The 17,468-nt window shown below is 34.7% G+C and overlaps 1 protein-coding gene across 2 annotated transcripts in view; it reads left to right on the forward strand.

Annotated features, from left to right (window-relative positions):
* The window catches only part of Gmppa (GDP-mannose pyrophosphorylase A), a 38,365-nt gene extending 20,966 nt beyond the window's left edge, over window positions 1-17,399 (forward strand). For both annotated transcript variants that reach the window (XM_067269374.1, XM_067269381.1), the window contains 2 exons: window positions 16,960-17,131; window positions 17,215-17,399. In XM_067269374.1, the coding sequence (XP_067125475.1) occupies window positions 16,960-17,131; window positions 17,215-17,315 (273 nt within the window). In that variant the 3' untranslated portion in view covers window positions 17,316-17,399. The remainder of the gene's footprint in view (window positions 1-16,959; window positions 17,132-17,214) is intronic.
* Window positions 17,400-17,468: the final 69 nt, after the last annotated feature.

Consider the following 17,468-nt stretch of genomic DNA (forward strand, 5'->3'; position numbering starts at 1 on the left):
CTGTTTTTTAACATAATACATAAGAATACTTATTATTCAATTATAACATTTTTTCTCAATTTCAATAAAAAAAATACTATATCTTTTTAAAATTATGTATAATAGAAGAAATGTTGAAAAAAATAATAAAAACATATCTTCATATCTTGTCCTTTTTCTTACACCTTTGGAACACAACAAAGTCGTATGGCATACACAGTATGAAGACACATTTTACTGGTTTTCAAGTTTCTTTTGTTACACAGAACTCTTAATTTATTGTATGTTAGCCTGGATTTTTTACCAATAATATATTTTTGCACTGGATCATTGCAGAGGAATGTTTTTAACCAAGAGTTTTACCTATTGAGGCAGAAAAGAGCTTCAAAGGTCAACTCCGCCATATGACTTTGTTATATTGTGAAGACAAGAAAAAGAACTAGATATGAGGTTCTTTTAGTTTTTTGCCTTTTTTATTTTCTTCTGTCACACACAACTTTTAATTATAAATTTGTCATGGATTTTTTATACTTTATTTTCTGTTTGATTTGTTCACATAAAATGTGTGCCTAACACTTGATTTTATTATTAATGAGTACAAGTATATTTACATAGAGAATAAAACAGTGTTATAATACACTGCATTTTCTTATTGCTACTAGTTCATTTTCCAGTTAACAAATTTCCTGTTATAACAAATTGTTTTTTGGAGGCAACTTGTTGTACAGGAATTTGACTGTATGTAAAAGAAAATCTGTCAATTAAATTTCAATTTTATTTAAAAAGGTATATTTATATATAATTTTAAAAAATGTTTTCAAAGAAAAGTCACTTTAAAATAATGAATATAATAATAAATATTACTGTGATCTTTTCAGTAGTTTTTTTTATTATTATTATAGAAGAGATGTACTTACACCATTTTAATTTTATTCTTTTGAATTTTACTATACTTTTCAATCTTTTACGGTTTGTTTTATATTATCATGCTAAATATATGTATATAAAATTTTAGTTTTCTCGGTACTATATTCAGATTTTCTTTGTTCCATGTCATATCCAAATGATTTCACCAGTAAATTGTAATTAAAAAGTTGGTGTTAATTGAAAAACCAAAGAAATTATATTGTATTAGACAACCGACTTACTTATGAAAACCTTCCTGTAAATACTTAAAAGCAGGAAGTCCGTAGTTTAATTAGTGATCAGTGCTTTTGAAACTAGAACGTTTTCATCTTAAGATCATTAAAAAAGAAAAAAAAAGATGTTTCTTAATGTCTAGTAAATAAAGAACAAACATTAAGTTTATAATTTAAATCTCGAAAATGCATATATTCCAAATACAAACTGAGAATGGAACTATAAATAACTGCATAAGATTCATTAAATATTTATGAATGCTCTTTGGAAAACATAAAAATGCCTGTTAGAATGAACTGTGGAGCAGTGTAAATTAGCATAATTTAAATCATTAACTTAGTTTTTGTTCCTCATTTCTAAGATCTTATAGAATTAAATTTGAGTTGGTTAAATCAATGTTTATTTTTAAATCATACAGCCATTAAAGTGATTAATAACAACATTAAATGAGTGTATGGTTGAAAGGATTTTCAGCATATTAATATATTCAGTTGCAGTTTCATTGCATAAAATATTACCAATAATAAAGTGAAAATTTATAAATGAGACTTTCTCTTATAACTTTTTTAAGTTAAATTTAATTATATATATATATATATGTTTATGTACTGTATACGTATATATACACCTTTTTTTCATGAAACACTTGCTAATCAATTTCTTGAAAAATTTTGCTTATCAGTCTGACATAAAATCGGACAAAAAATGTGAGAGACTGAACGGCACGGAAATCGGATAATGGGACTCTCCTCGTGACTGAGGACTGTCGATAAGGTGACGTCATAGAAGGACGTTCCGTGTTTAAAGACTCGTGACCTAATGGATTAGCTGACGCCATCGATAGTCGTTGACCTCGTGGATTAGCTGGCATTATCGATGGCTTTCGGAGAAGTTAGAACCTCGCAGTTCTAATTGACTGCCCCTCTCTCACTTCGACTACCATCAATGCCTCATGTTTTGAAAATTTGATGACTAGCGATCTTTCTTAAATATATTCAATTTTGTCTTGGTTTACTGCTTTTTGTGTTTTCATCTGTAAAACGTATTCTTACTATGCAATCTTTTGATAGTTTTATAGATAATTGAAGTTCTGTTACTGTTCTCTATCAGTTGAAGATGTTCTGAGAATTTTTTTCAAGCATCAAATAACTCGGGTTTTGTTTAAAATCCTTACAATCCAGATAAAGAACCATACGAAATTCGGAAAGAAAATAATTCCATAAGTTTAGTTAATTTTTTGTGTTCAATCTGTTTATGGCACTACTGATTTGGCTTGAAGAAACCCTGTAAACCCCACATTGCCAGCTCGTTGATCAAGCAGGAACCTGCGACTAACTACGAGAGTTCGGCGGTTTTATCCACTGATGATCGATCAATTCTAATGAATTAGTAATCTTAGGTAATTGAATTGGCTTGTTATTATATTTCTAGTTAATAACGAGTCATGATTTCTCTCTTAAAATATACATTTAATAATCCATAATTGGAATTTTTTTTTTTTCAATCCATCCATCAAGAGCCGCCCTCATTAGGTCTGTATAGAGATCGAACAAACTGGAAGTTAGGATGAACCCGTGTCTTAATTTGAAGAAATTTGAGAACCTTATATATTTAATTCGGCTTCTCCTTAAGTTCATAGTTTTCAAATCGTCCCGGTTCGTCATCATCCAGTTTCAGAGCAAAATCGAGTAACATCCAAATTGGATCGATCAATACGCTATAAATCGGATCGATGTTACGTAAAAATTGATGAATTAACCAAAAATTAGATGATGACGTAAATAATTCTTCGTGTTTGAGGATTATCGATCCGCTGCGTGTTGGCAGATACGATATCTCGAAGGCTAAAGTTATCAATCGCTTGACGATAGGAAAATCTCGAAAAAATGAGATATTTTCGCTTCGTCTTACACGCAAATCTCTCAATTTTTTTTCTGTATCAGGCGAAATTAGAGGAGGATTATTTTATTTTTTGTTTGTTTGTAGCCAACAGGAGCAAACGTAAAAGAGAACAAACAAACTTGCTGGTTTCTTCAATATTGGGATGTCTCTCGTAATTCTACCTTCAGTAAAGCAATGCTTGCCTCCTGTATAATCTCTCTAAATATATATATATATTTTTTAATGGTAATCTCGTATTTAGTGAGGTTGGTGTTAAAATATTTTCCGTGAAAATCCGGAATTCTCAGGGAATTTAGAGGCACCATTCCGTTATTAAATTCTCAATTTTAAATCGAATTATGCATCATATCTTAATTATAATTAATTAATTAATTTGCAGCAAGAATAATTATGTGAATTGAATATTTTTTTTAATTAATTAATTAATTCTATTTTACATTTCTTCGTAAGCTGGACCTGTTTTTAATCCACTAGGCCACCAGTGGCCGTGTGGATAAAAACACTAAACAGTAGTCGCGGGTTCGCTTCCGGCCACGTGGAATTATCTTTACGTGCCCAGCACCTAAATAGAAGCCAGTTTTTTGGAAGTACACCCACTTGGCAGATTGCCCATTTGCTACGTTGCCTCATTCCATAACTCAAATCAAATCTCGTGGCCTTCGAAGAGTTACAACTTTCATATCAACTCGAAAATATTAAAATCTTGCTTATGTTTTATACAAATAATCTATATACAAAGTGGGCCCAAGTATCGGGTATCCGTGTTGTTTCTCCCCAAACAATTTTGCAAAAAGTTGGCTGTTTGTAAGAATGTGACAGAATATTGTAATTTTTGCTTTGAACGAGAAATGTTCTCATTTTGAACACGTTTGTCCGTAATTAATAATGAATTATTTGCATTTGTAAATATTGAAATGAAAATTTCTCGCGCTAGTTAATTGCAATTGTGTGAATATTTTTAGGCTTAGTAAACACTAGTGTTGTGTGTTTTCCAAAGACACTTGGCAAGTTTTCCATCAAATATCTTTATTCATTTGAATATTTTTAATTAAAAAGATTATGGGAACTGTCCAAAAGTAATCGTGGAAATGTCGTCAATAGCAATTATCTCTGATGATGATGATCTTTCACGAAATAGAGCGCGAATGATAGTTTAAAAAGTGCTTGCATGAGTTCTATATACGGTACTAGTAGCCCGGGACGCCCCTTAGTCTTTTTTTTTTTTTTTTTTTTTTTAACTCTTTCCGCCCTGTGGGCACTAAGAGGGCCTTTTTTTAGTAGGCCCATTATGGGTTCGGCCAGGCCCACAATGGGGCGACCGGGTGGTGAGGGACGGGGCCCGACATATCCGAACGGACCACCCCCCCGAAAAATTCCTGGGGATTATTCGACCCGTTCGGATTCGATCCCGGGTCCCCCTTAGTGGGCGTTCTAGCAGCATTACAAATTCCCATGAGGCACGTTTGATGCACTTAATATATATAAATGTATACAAATCTTCATCTTAAAAACTAATCTTAACACACCAATACATTCGTTATTCGCCCCCTAGTGCACATTCCGTGACAATAATAAATTCCTATTACAAATATACTGAATTATTTATATTGTTATTGGCCAAATGAATAATAATAATTTATATTGTTAATTTAAATGTTTGAAATATGACACACGATAATGGCCTGTACTGCCCGTTTTTGGCATAACGTTACACGGACGGACATGCGTTCTATGGGTTACTATATATATATATATGTGAATTGAACATACCACGCATGTATCACTGATACAGAAAATGACGTTATGTAGTACATAAAAATGACGTTAACATTGAATAATTATAGAACGGCAACAACCACAAAGGCTATTTTCATGAGTAATTAATTGCTCTTGTTTTTATAGTCGTTGATGTTCTGTAATAATTTTATTTAACATTCTTTTACAAGAATTTTATAAATATTTTCTTTTTTGCGTGAATATATGTTTAAATTTTGATGAAAATAGTTACAAATTGTGCCATTTTAACCACAGAAACTTCATACATCGCACCAACCTCAGTGATGCGTTATCCTATGGGCAAAAAGGGAAATTGCCAGGGACCCCCAGGCAATTTCCCTTTTATTTCTCAGTTTTCCAGGCAATCTTTTATAAGAAAATATTTCCCCCAAAAGTCCCTCCCGAAGAAAAATGTCTGAACTCACACTGTACGTGGGCACCCCTAATTCAAATTTGCTTGGGCCCCCATGGAGCGCTAACGCGTCACTGACCAACTTTAACACGTCTCACACGTGCACCAGCACAACACGCACGTCAACACGCACTAGCATAACACATCTCACGCACCACACCCACACGTGCCACCACACTTCACACATCTTAGCTTGTAAGTGAGAGTTCAGTGCTCCCAACAATAGCATACTGTACAATAAGAATCCTGTTGTGAGTTTACACATTTTTTATTATTATTTGGAATCATTTTTTTAAAAATGTAAACGTTTTTTAGTTAATTAAATTTCTACAGAAATTTATTAAAAATATTAGGTGGGCTAATTTTCACAACAATGAAAATTGCGTATAGATATATAAAATTAATTCGTATTATACTATAGTGGTCATAATACATCAATTATAATTATATTAATATTATATTATAACGATATCTATTTTAAAAACATTGATAAAATCGCAGTTTGATAGAAGAACAGCTGTTTGATGTACCAAAAACTGTTCTAAATCGATACGTAAGGTGGCCCAAAAGTCAGGTAATTGAGTGAATCTCTCGAGTTTTTACTTTCCCCGGCTGTTATGCATAACAGAGGGAAAGTATGGCGATCGGTCAAAAAATGACCCTCCCCAAGACTTACGTTTTTGCACTCGGGGACCTTGGGGGGGTAATTTTTGTACGTATGACTGTTTGTGTGGGGGGCACGATTTTGTTCGCCTTGTTTGAAGCTTAATAACTTCTGTGCTTTTTGTCGAATATTTCTGAAATTTTGCAGTGAGGTTTGCATTTTAAGGGCATCGATGCTATTAAATTTCGGTAGTTAAAAGTCGAGAGGATAGGGATGTACCTGTACCGTACAGGGGGTGAAGTGTCATATTCTCGAGTGGGATCGAACTTAATGAAGATTTTACTCATAGTTTTTTTTTTTTTTAAATAAAATTTGTCTCTACCCTCAAAATTTATCTTTATAATAATTAACGACATAAAAAAGTTTTAAATAAAATCTCATAACACGCAGTTTTAACTTCTTAGCCGGGAAAGTTACACAACTCGTTGCTGAGTTTTAAAAAGTTGTAATTCATGTATTGAACAAGAAGGGTCTCACTTTGAATGATTTCTTTTATAATAAAGTTTATAAGTATTTGAATAACGCAGGAGTTTTTATTGTTAACTGACTTACGGATCACCCTATACCAAATATAACTTAGACTTTTGATAACTGTATACATTTGCAAGCGATAGACTAAACATTTTAGCTAGATTTTTCTACTTTAAAAGCTTATTTGGAGTATTCGAAATGGGTGAAATGCCAGAAGAAATGACACGAGAGAGAGTGAAAGAGAGATATAGAAGCAGGATTGATAAATGATGTGAAAGAGAGAAATGATGACATCTCATCAAAGCAACGACCCTTAAATTTTGGGATAAGATGGAGTAGAAGGGAATTATGAAGTCGCCCTGTATATTACGTTACGTACTGTACGTATTCTGCAATGTAAGTCTACTGTCTTGCAGGCTCGAGAATAATTGCGAGCGAGAAGTTTGCAGCGATATCGCTGTCGCCAAGCGAAACCACGCACGAGCGATAAACATAATCTCTCGCTAGAGAGACAGAAAAATTCGCTTTCGCAAATGTCTAGCTCTTATTTCTTATCGCGGTTATTGCTCACGCATTCGGGTGCGACTATGCAGACGCGAGCGAGCGAGAAGAGGCGAGACGCGATAAATATCAAACCCTGTCAGATATGTGCAAGAACCAGAAATTCTCTCTCGCCAGCGATATTTCTCGCTTCTCGCTTGTGCATGTTTTCGTTTGCGAGAACTATATCGCTCGCTACTAAATTCGCGTCTGCATAGTCGCACCCTTATCTTCTTACCTCGGGGTGCAGGCGAGAAGAAAAATAATCAGAGTTTTTTTTTTTCCTTAGAAATGAATTAATGCGGTTACGTCTTATCTGGAAATATGGGATAAGCGATTAAAAATTGATGGAAATAGAGATGATAAACGTCGTCGTCGTCGTCGATCCATTTTCTTTCTACATTCTGGAACGAAAGGGAAAAGTTCACGCTACTTCATGGCAATATTAGCGAGAGCGAAAAACGTCGTTGTCCGACGTCGTCACGTTTGCTCGCTCGCGTGTGTTTGGCCTTAGGCTACACTTCTTCATTTGTTTAAGATTTAAGCTTCTAAGATCTTAGAAGATTGGAGTGAAGATAATTAGAGTATTTGTTCGGAGCTTTCTGTAGAAAGAACTATTGGGTAGATACCAACCAAATTTGATATCCTACATAATGTCCCGAGTATGCTGTTTTCGATTTTCGAGAAAAATTTTTTTACTTCAAAATTCACCCGCTAGGACGAAATTTGTCGCTTCTGTTCACCGAATGGTCTTACTGCTTACGTTTTCTAACAAATTTCGGGAATAAAAGGAGTTGCAAAACGTTTTTCTCTATTTTTCGATAAGTGTAGAGTCATGTGCTCATTTTCCTGATTCTGCTGCACTTGTTAAACTCTTCTAGGCAAGGTAGGCACTTATGGCATTTCAAACATTTTATGACCACTTTTATATCCCAAATTCGTTAGAAAAAACAAGCAATATGCACACGGTGGCAACAGCACCAAATTTCGACTTAGTTTCGAAGTGAAGTTTCCCCCCCCCCGAAAATCGCATACTCGGGACGTTATATATACCAAATTTGATTTAGATATTCCCTATAGTTATTTCTACAGAGAGTTCTGAACATCCGCTCTTTAATTATCTTTACCCTGTACACATAAGAATCACATTTTCTGCAAGGAACTCGCGCATTGTGAGCAGAGTTCTCACACTTCTGGACTTAAAACACATTTTTTCACACGAAGTATTGTTAATTTCAGTTTTCCATTCATTATGGATAATGTTGATTTACATGTTGATCGATGAACATGAGCTCTAAAAGAATTGAGTATACGGATGCCTCGTAGAGTAGAATATTTTTATTGCATGGTCATTCAACCGTCATTCCGGATATACTGTTCCATTGTTCCATAGTGTAAATCATGTGTTTCCTCCGACGTAATGGTACGGTACATTACTCTAAAAAATGGTCTAACAATTTTTAAGTATAAATGAATATGTTTCATCGAGAAGGATCTTCTAAGGGTCATCAAGAAGAATCTTAGAAGATCCTTCTTTATGAAACTTCTATTCATAGTAAATAAGTAGTATACGGATTGGTGAAAAAGTCACTTAACTGGCTTTTAATATGCTGTAACTTTTTTTTCTTCCAATTTTTACAAGCGAGGCAGCAAGGGATAAATTGGATTGATGGATGTAGGCAACGCAACATGGGCGATCTGCCAACGGGGGTGTCTCCTGGGAGGACTTTCTATGGGTGAACTGGTCCCCTATTTAGATGTTAGACACGTAAAGAAAATCAGAAAAACTACACGTGATCAGGTCGTTGTTGAGGCGCGAACCCGCGATCACGTTCTGTGATTCTATCCACGCGACCACTGGTGAACGGATAGATAGGACCAGCAGTATCGTTTGGCACAGAAGAGTCCTAAAATTTAGTCTCTTATATATGTAATAATTTACTAAAGTGGTAAAATTTAGTGTATTTTGACGAAGTACATATATATAGATAGATATATATTAAACTAACAAGTTTATAAATAACACATTGTATAGTATTTGAAACACGCAGTAATTAATCTCTACAACGGTTTTGGATTACCTTATTTTTTATTGTTATTGAGAGGAGGAGTGAATCAGAAGTATATATTTTTAAATTATTTGTTTAATGACGTTTTATTGTTACTGCTCAATAACAATAAACAATTATCTTAATTTACAATCGTAAATCAGTGGAAGTAATTAACTTAATGAGCTTTTATACAGCAAATAATAATAACAATATATAAGCTTAATTTATTCTAAAGTTTTATATTGTTTATATCCATGGATCTATGTGAAAATATTATTAAAAATTTATGATGAATTTGCAAAATTAAAATGAATAAATTATTCTCTCCATGTTTAACAGTTAACCTTGACCAGAACTTAACGTCGATTATTCAAACAGAATATTAAGGAAAATATGTTTAATAGAATATTTATAGTATTAAATATGTTATTAACAAATCTAAATAGGGTACGACGGTTCTCGATGTCGCCCACCAGTAGCCGAGTGGATAAATTCATTGAACATTGGTACTTAGTCGCGGGTTCAATCCCGTGGCCAATGACTGGCCACGTGGATTTCCCGGGTCTTCTTCACGTGTACAACACTTAACCCATTAGGCACGTTAGGCATATGATGAATCCTGGGTCTCGAAATTGGAAAAAATATTTATGTAGTTTTATTATTACTCTTGTATTTCATAATCTATATATATATATATAAACGAGGATGTTTGTTCGCTATAAACTCCTAGGCCGTTTGACCAATTGCTACGAAACTCGGCAGTTAGGTTCAAATACTTCTTCCTCTTTGGCCCTAGTCCGCTTAACAGCGGGGTCGGCACATCTGGATTTTATTTTGAATCTCAATTTGGCCCGATCATGGGCCTGGTCTGGGTGTAGGCCCGCAGGTTATGGTGTAATGTGTCCAGCCAACGCTGCCTCGGGCGAGACCCAGGTACTTCCAAATGTAGTCCCATGTGGATGATGGAATCGGCGTCAACACGGAGCACATGGCCATAGAGGCGCAGGCGACACTCGCGCGCTTTCTCGCTGATCTCAGCAACGCCATACCGGGCTCTGATGTCAACATTGGGTACTCGGTTGAGTCTGGTAAGGCCACTCATCCAACGCAACATCCTAGTCTCCACAGTAGCAAGTCGGCGACCTTCGTAGTTGGCCTGCACCCAGCGCCATCCAGCGCAACAGGCCGGACGACGGTTCGATAAATCTTTGACTTGAGTTGGTCCCTGATGCGTCGGTCACACAGCCAGGCGGCATTGACGCGTGAGACCGCCTCATAGTAGCCGCCTTAGGTTCAAATACTTCTAACTTTGATAATAGCGAGGTTGCGGCAGACGTTTTCGCGTTAAAAACTTCGGCCGCAACCTCCCTATTTACGAGAACGCACTTCCCACATAGTTTATACAATCTGTTACCAATATTTAAACAAGTTTTATATGAAGTCTTTCGGACGTTAAGGTTAGCAACTTCAAGTGCGGAGCCATCACAACCTATCCATATTAATTAGTAGTTGTTGACCATCTTCCAGGAAGAGAGGATGGTCAACGACTTTTTTCGGCCGAATTACTTCGACTCCCTTCTGCAATAATCCTCCTTTCTATCGGACCAGCGGTATGTATGGTGGCATTCGAAAGGGAAAATTACGTAATACAAGGTTACAGGCCAGCGCAAAATATGATTTAAGTTGTTTTTGAGGGTGCCGAGTTTAAATATTTGGTCCTTTTTTTTCCGAAATTTGATTAGTTGGCAGATTACCGTTTGATATTCGACCTTGAATGGTACAGTTTCTTAAAGTTAACATTAGAAAATATTTTGATACCCGAAAAATTCAAGATATATTTTCAATTCCTGGCTACTTGACCATTGAATTTGTGCCATTTTGTACCGTCCGAGTATCGCGATAAAAGTGACATTGGTAGGCTGAAATAACCAATCTCTTTATATGGTTTTCGTTTTAATGTTCGCTATATTATAGTATTTAGTTTATATAACTTCAAAGGCTATCTTACGTAAGGGTTTATCAGACAGAATGACTGATCTAATATATTTAAAAATTCTTTATTCCTCTACTGTACACAATTTAAATAATTTTTAAAATGTGTTAGATTGGCCACTTGGTGTGATAAACCCTTACGTAAGATAGCCTTTGTAGTTATATAAAGTAAATTCTATAACATAATATAATATAATAGAAGGACTAGAACTACGAAATAATCTAATAATCTTAATCTTTGCTGTTTTTATTTTTTGCCCGAGCAACGCCGGGCTCATCGTTTTAGTTTATAAATAATTCTATAGTTATAATCAGAAGTTATTAGTTTATGGTGTCGTAAAATTATATAGAAGAATCCCTCAAGATTGGGTTCCACAACTGGTAATGCCTCTAAAGAAACCCAGTGGGTTCTGGCGCCTCAAAAATGCCTAAAACTGTCTGTTTGCATCTTTACTTTTGTAAACATTTTTCTATTACTCATCTTGTTACTCGAACCCACCAGTAACAGTGGTACCCGGTTGCGGGTTCGCACCTCACCAACGTGGATTTTTCCAGTTTCTTTCACGTGTCTAACACCTAAGTAGGGGCCTCCTTCCCGTAAAAAGCTCTCCCTCCAGGCACTCATCCTCGGCAGGTTGCCCACGTGTTATTTTGCCTCATCCCATCGATCCTTATCCTTGTTAGTCGTTAACAAAATATTGACGGGTCGAACAGAAAAATAAGAAAATATTAATTGTTTTACAGAATAGAATTAAACAGAACTTAGAGAAAATGTCGTATGCAAAATATTCAAGATGATTCATCGATCGAAGTTTAATATTGCAAGTAGCCATTATCTTTAACAATTGGCGTGTCGAATTTCTTGTTATAATAATTAAAATTAGCCTGTATCTAGTATCTAAAACCACGTTAGATGTATATAATCAGCTACAGTTTAGTTAATTATGGGAGAATGTATTGTATCTACTCGTATACAATATAATTTGAAGTAATTTCACAAGAACACCGATAGTAGCTTGTGTGTCGTCATATAACTCGAGTAAAAATTAAGAAATTTAAACTGTTCACATATAATTGGGCTACAATTTTTAAATTGCAGGACTATATACCCACTATGGCCCGTTGTTCGCCCTTAATTTCGAGAACGGAGTTAGATGAAAATCGGCTTATTTCTAAATCAAAATATGATTAAAAATTGCAGCCCGGCATTGTGATGTCACAATGAGTAATTGCTGGTCATACGATAGCTTTTGCTTACAGGCCTACATAACAATGAATGTTTTAGCAAATTGTTATCGAAAAGACGAGATATAAAGCCTAGTTATTGGATTTCAGCGGATTATCGATCGATTATACCACTGTTAAAATTTAGAACCTTATATACTAGAGACATATAGGTAGCATTGATAAATATATATATAGTAGCCCTTCTGGCTTCTATCTGTGTCTAAATATATATGCACACACACATTTACGTACACTGACGTACTATCGATAATTTTAGATAAAGCTCACCAGTGGCCGAGTGGATAATACCATTGTCGTGGGTTTGCACCTAACCAACGAGCTAGAGCGCGTGGAGTTTATTCACGTGTCTAGCCAGTTTCCTCCCGAGGGACACTCCCTTCTTGGCAGATCTCCCAAGTGTTGCGTTTCCTTATCCCATCAATCCAATCCAATTTTGGATAGAAACTGCGTTACAAACAAATTGATCTATTAATGTACGTAATCCAAAAAAATAGGATTTTTTGAACGAAATCTACCCATTGTGAGTTTGTTTGTTTGGATTAAATCGTACAAGAGATAAATAATAATAATGGAAAAAAATTACACCGGTGTGTTTTTTCCTGTTACCGGGTTGTGTTTGGACGTCTCTTCGTGAAAGTAATGATTGTACTGTACGTTCACTACATGCAATGAAAGTTCTTTTTAATCTCATTTAAGCGAGGAGATTCGATTATCTGGCGAGAAATTGCATTCCGTTCTTTATTCTACAATTTTTCATTGCTTAAAAACTTTTGGAAATTGTTGTTGTACTTGTGTAAAATTTAAATATACGGGCGGGTTCAGATGTCGGCTTTTCGGGCCTCAGACCCAATTCCCGCGCTCAGAGGGGTCCCGCACTTTCAGACTTCTAAGAACACTTGATAAATTATTTTTTGCAAATATTCTGGCGCCTCGCTAATAATATTTTTCTGAGGCCTTCACAAAATTTCTGCAAATACGGGCATTTGTTTACTTGTAAAATAACGTGAATTCTGTGGCGTTTTTTAGTTTTGATGTTGAAGTTTAATTGTTTAAACTGCTCTGAAAAGTGTTATTAAATTGCAGCTGATGAATTATTTCTCTCCATCTTTCCCTGTGGCGAGCATTTCTTAGATCAGTTCCCAACCAGTCCTTGATGTATGTTATTCCTCCACTCTCTTCCTGGGTCTTCCTCTTGGCTCTTTTCCATACCCTCTATCACTGTCTTCGTTAATTGGCCTAAAGATCCCCTGGCCAAATGTCCAGCAAATGCAGCTGCAACCCTCTGGGAAGAGGCTACCACAATAATAATTAATAAATTGAATACGGAAAGGATATTATGATGCATAATCCTGTGTGCTTAAGAATTGATTTATTTACATTACACGGTGTTTGTGTATATTATATATAATTTAAAGTACAGCTTAACTTATAGTATACATAATATAAGTTGCATAACTTTGAAAATTCATGAAGACAAATGAATAATTTTACGTTTAAATTATGTATATTTTAAATTTGAGATCCTCATCCTCTGAAGGCCCACCAGTTGATAAAACCATCGAACACTGGTAATTGGTCGCGGGTTCGCGCCTCACCATCACGCTGGTCGTATGGAGATTCCCTGGTTTTCTTCAAGTGTAGGGGCCAGTTTTCTATAGAAAATCCTTCCTGGAGGTTCTGGCAGCTGGCCCATATGTTGCGTTACCTTACTCCATCAGCCCAATCCTATTGAATGAGAATGGCGTAAATTAGGAAGAATCCAAAGTATTTGTCTTCAAATTATGTATATTTGAATTGAAATTTGATTTTATTGATATAATCTGCTTCGATTTAACCTAATAACGCTAGTTATTAATCTCATTATCTTGTGAATAGGTCCGACAGACGGACGAAATGGATACAAATGAGTATTCAGTTCATTCGATCGTTAATATATTACAATATTAAAATTTCTAAACGTTAATGAAATTAAGTTTATTGGTTTATCGATTGTTGTAAGGGGATTTGTTAACGAACTATCGTTCTCGTTGGCTGGATAAAAAGTAATTTTTAGTCTATTATAATTATAAATACTCTTCTATTAATTAATTATTATTAATTTAATTTATGAACAGTGTTTTCCTTGAACAATTTTCTGTTTAATACTAACGAATTTTAAGTCTTTTTTTGCTTGAAATCTTGCAAATTTGCGTTGCTTATCCGTGTTTTAAACTAGTTTAAAGCCATCAATTTATTTAAAAAAAGGTTTTCAAATTGAATTCTAATCGTTATTTTAATAAAAACTATTAAAACTTCACAAAATCGCAAGAAAATCGCACCAATGACGAATGGATAAAACACTGAACACTGGTCGCGGGTTCGCGCCTCAGCAACACACTGATCACACGGAGTTTCCCGGGCTTTTTTCGCATGTCTAACACCTAAATAGGGGCCAGTTTTCTATAGAAAGTCTCGTGAGTTCAGAGATATTACTGTATTAATTTGTATCTAATTAGCTAAACACTAAATTAACTAATAAACACAACTGTATTGTATACTTTTGTTAACTTAATTAGTTAATTGCAATGTAGTCTAAATGATGGTTAACTGGCTCGTGGGCATATTTAAGGGCCTAAAACTGTGCTTATGCAAGTGACAGATAAACAACTAATCTGTTCTTGTTGTAATATTTACAATTAATCAAAATGTGCGATAATTAATAGATAATGATATAACAAACCGGTCCCATATTATACTTTTGTTCTCCAGAGCCGGATTTGCGCGCACAAGCTAAACAAGCAGCTGCTTAGTGCCTCGCATATGAGGCCCTAATAGCTTAGGGCCTCATATTTTTACAGGTATAATTATTTGGAGGGAAAAGGCCTGTTACATTTTATAAGTTAAGACTACAACAAGCCTGAACCCAGCCCTGGCATCAAGAACACTTTCGACTGTGAATCATTTCAACTAAATTTACAGCGTGTTTTATAAAGAAAAACAAAATTATTTTTGGCTTAATCAGGGCCAAAGTTAGTATCGTTGTGGGCTTCTTGTATATTAATTAAACTATAATATATAAGATGCCCTTCTCCCTCCGCTAAATAATAACGGGTAATGCTTATTAATTGAGAATGGATCGAAGAGCTTATAGTAGCTTACGTGAACGATCTGTCAAGGACCATTGTTTGGGGGTATTCTGTGTACATTTTTGTTAAAAAATATATATTCCTGAAAAAATAGCCTCTGTTTAGAGGTGGCCGTTATTGAAGATTCCACAACTGTAATTTTTATCAAGTATCCGTCAATTTTGTAAATGTAAAGCAGGTTGTTCAGTATGCAATTAAGATTCACCACAAACAAAACATAGTCCAAGTCCTTTGATATGGAGCTTTATATTATATACACTTTTATAAAAGAGCATCGCAAGTCCTTTCTTTGTTAGTGCTTTTGTGCAATCTGATACACTAATAACTTTATTAAACTTGTAGGAAAATAAATTTCAGAGAATTTATTTTCTCATATTCTATGTACCGGATATCCATGGTTGTCCGCAGAGGAGGAAAATGGGGCATTTGCTCCTCCCTGGAATCAAGTAAAAAATTCTACAAATTATAATCATGAAATTGATTCAGATATACTTACATTCTTGATCATGGGATGCTGTGATGCAATACTGTAATATACTTGTGAAAAAAACCCCAAAAAATTAAATAAAAATTTATCGATTTAATTATTTATCTCCAAGCTTTGTCTTCCTGGAAAATTTTCTGTGACGTCCATGAGGGTATCTCATAAATGTGAAGCCGTAGGAATTATATTAGTCTTTGTTTATTCTTTTACAGTTTAAAGCATGGCACTGAGTAAGGAGGAACAAATTCTAGATATTATGATGGTGGGGACCTACAATCAGTATGACTATGCCAAAGATTTTAACAGGCTGCATCCAGACTATTGTGTGTGATTGGTGGAGATCTGAAACACCATGGCAACTTCATGCTTACTGTGGGTCTCCACCATCAGAGTATAACAACTTCAATTCATTTCTTCTTACTCAGTGCTGTGCTTTACCTGTTAAAGAATAAAAAGTTCAATATAACTCGTATAGTTTGACTTATGGGACAGTGGCGTAGCGAACATAACTGGCGCCCGGGACACGACACTTTATTGGCACCTCCTCCCACCTCCAGAAACACATATAGTTTGTCTTGGAGACCATTTGGGCACCCCTCTGCGAGTGGTGCTTGGTGCATGATAGACCCCCTTGCACCCCCCTCGCTAGGCCACTGTTATGGGACCCACTGTATATTACAGTATTTACATTTCCTTTCCTTATTTTAAGCCAATGAAACCAGTTCATTGACTATTATAACATATTTTAACTAAATTTAATGATAGACAACCAATTTTTAAAATGCACTGTCCATAAATCTATTGAATTCCTGTTTTCTATTACAAAAAGGAAGTTATTGTTCCACATCAGTACATAATTTAAAGGTTGAATTTGTAAATTATATGACCTGGATAGTGTAACAATGAAATAGAAATAAATTTAATGATATTTGATTTTATTGAAAAGAAAAATAATTTGAGATTCAGATTGAAAAATAATGCATTTGCTTCCTTCTTAGTGTACAAAATAGTCTAATTAATTAATTTTTTCAATAAATAATTTAAAATATAGCTTCTCTCAACAACTAATTGATGATTGAACATATTATTTAAGAATTTTTAATGTTTTTTAGCTTCTAAATAATTAAAGTTTTGACTGTTTAATAGTATTAAATATCTTTAAAACATCTTTCTAGGATCATGTGTTGATCTTTCACAGCATAATAGGATGGAACAGCACCGTAGGAGCTTGGACAAGAATAGAAGGAACACCGTGTGATCCTAATCCTAATAAACCTTTTACCAAAATGGAAAATGTACCTTTGTTTAATAATGATGGAAGATTAAATCCTTCAATCACTGTATTAGGTAGGGAGAAAATTGAACATTTTTTCTAGTTATTTCTCTCCTCTTAAACACAAGATTACAACTGTTGCCATTGAATTTTGTAGGCTGTAATGTTCAAGTCCCATCTGAAGTAATTGTATTAAATTCTATTGTATTGCCGCATAAAGAACTAAACCGAAGCTACAAGAACGAAATAATTTTATGAAATTATTGTGTAAATTTATTTGAAAAATCTTTTTAATGAACTCCTCTTATAAGAATAAATAACAAGAAAACTTTTGGAATTCAACTCGTTTGTTTTTCTAAGTAAGAAGATAAAAATCTCTCGGTGTAATCATTTCTGCTGAGATTATCCGAC

The sequence above is a fragment of the Centruroides vittatus genome, unplaced genomic scaffold (assembly GCF_030686945.1).
Source record: "Centruroides vittatus isolate TY-2023 unplaced genomic scaffold, ASM3068694v2 contig_1079, whole genome shotgun sequence".
NCBI lineage: Eukaryota > Metazoa > Arthropoda > Arachnida > Scorpiones > Buthidae > Centruroides > Centruroides vittatus.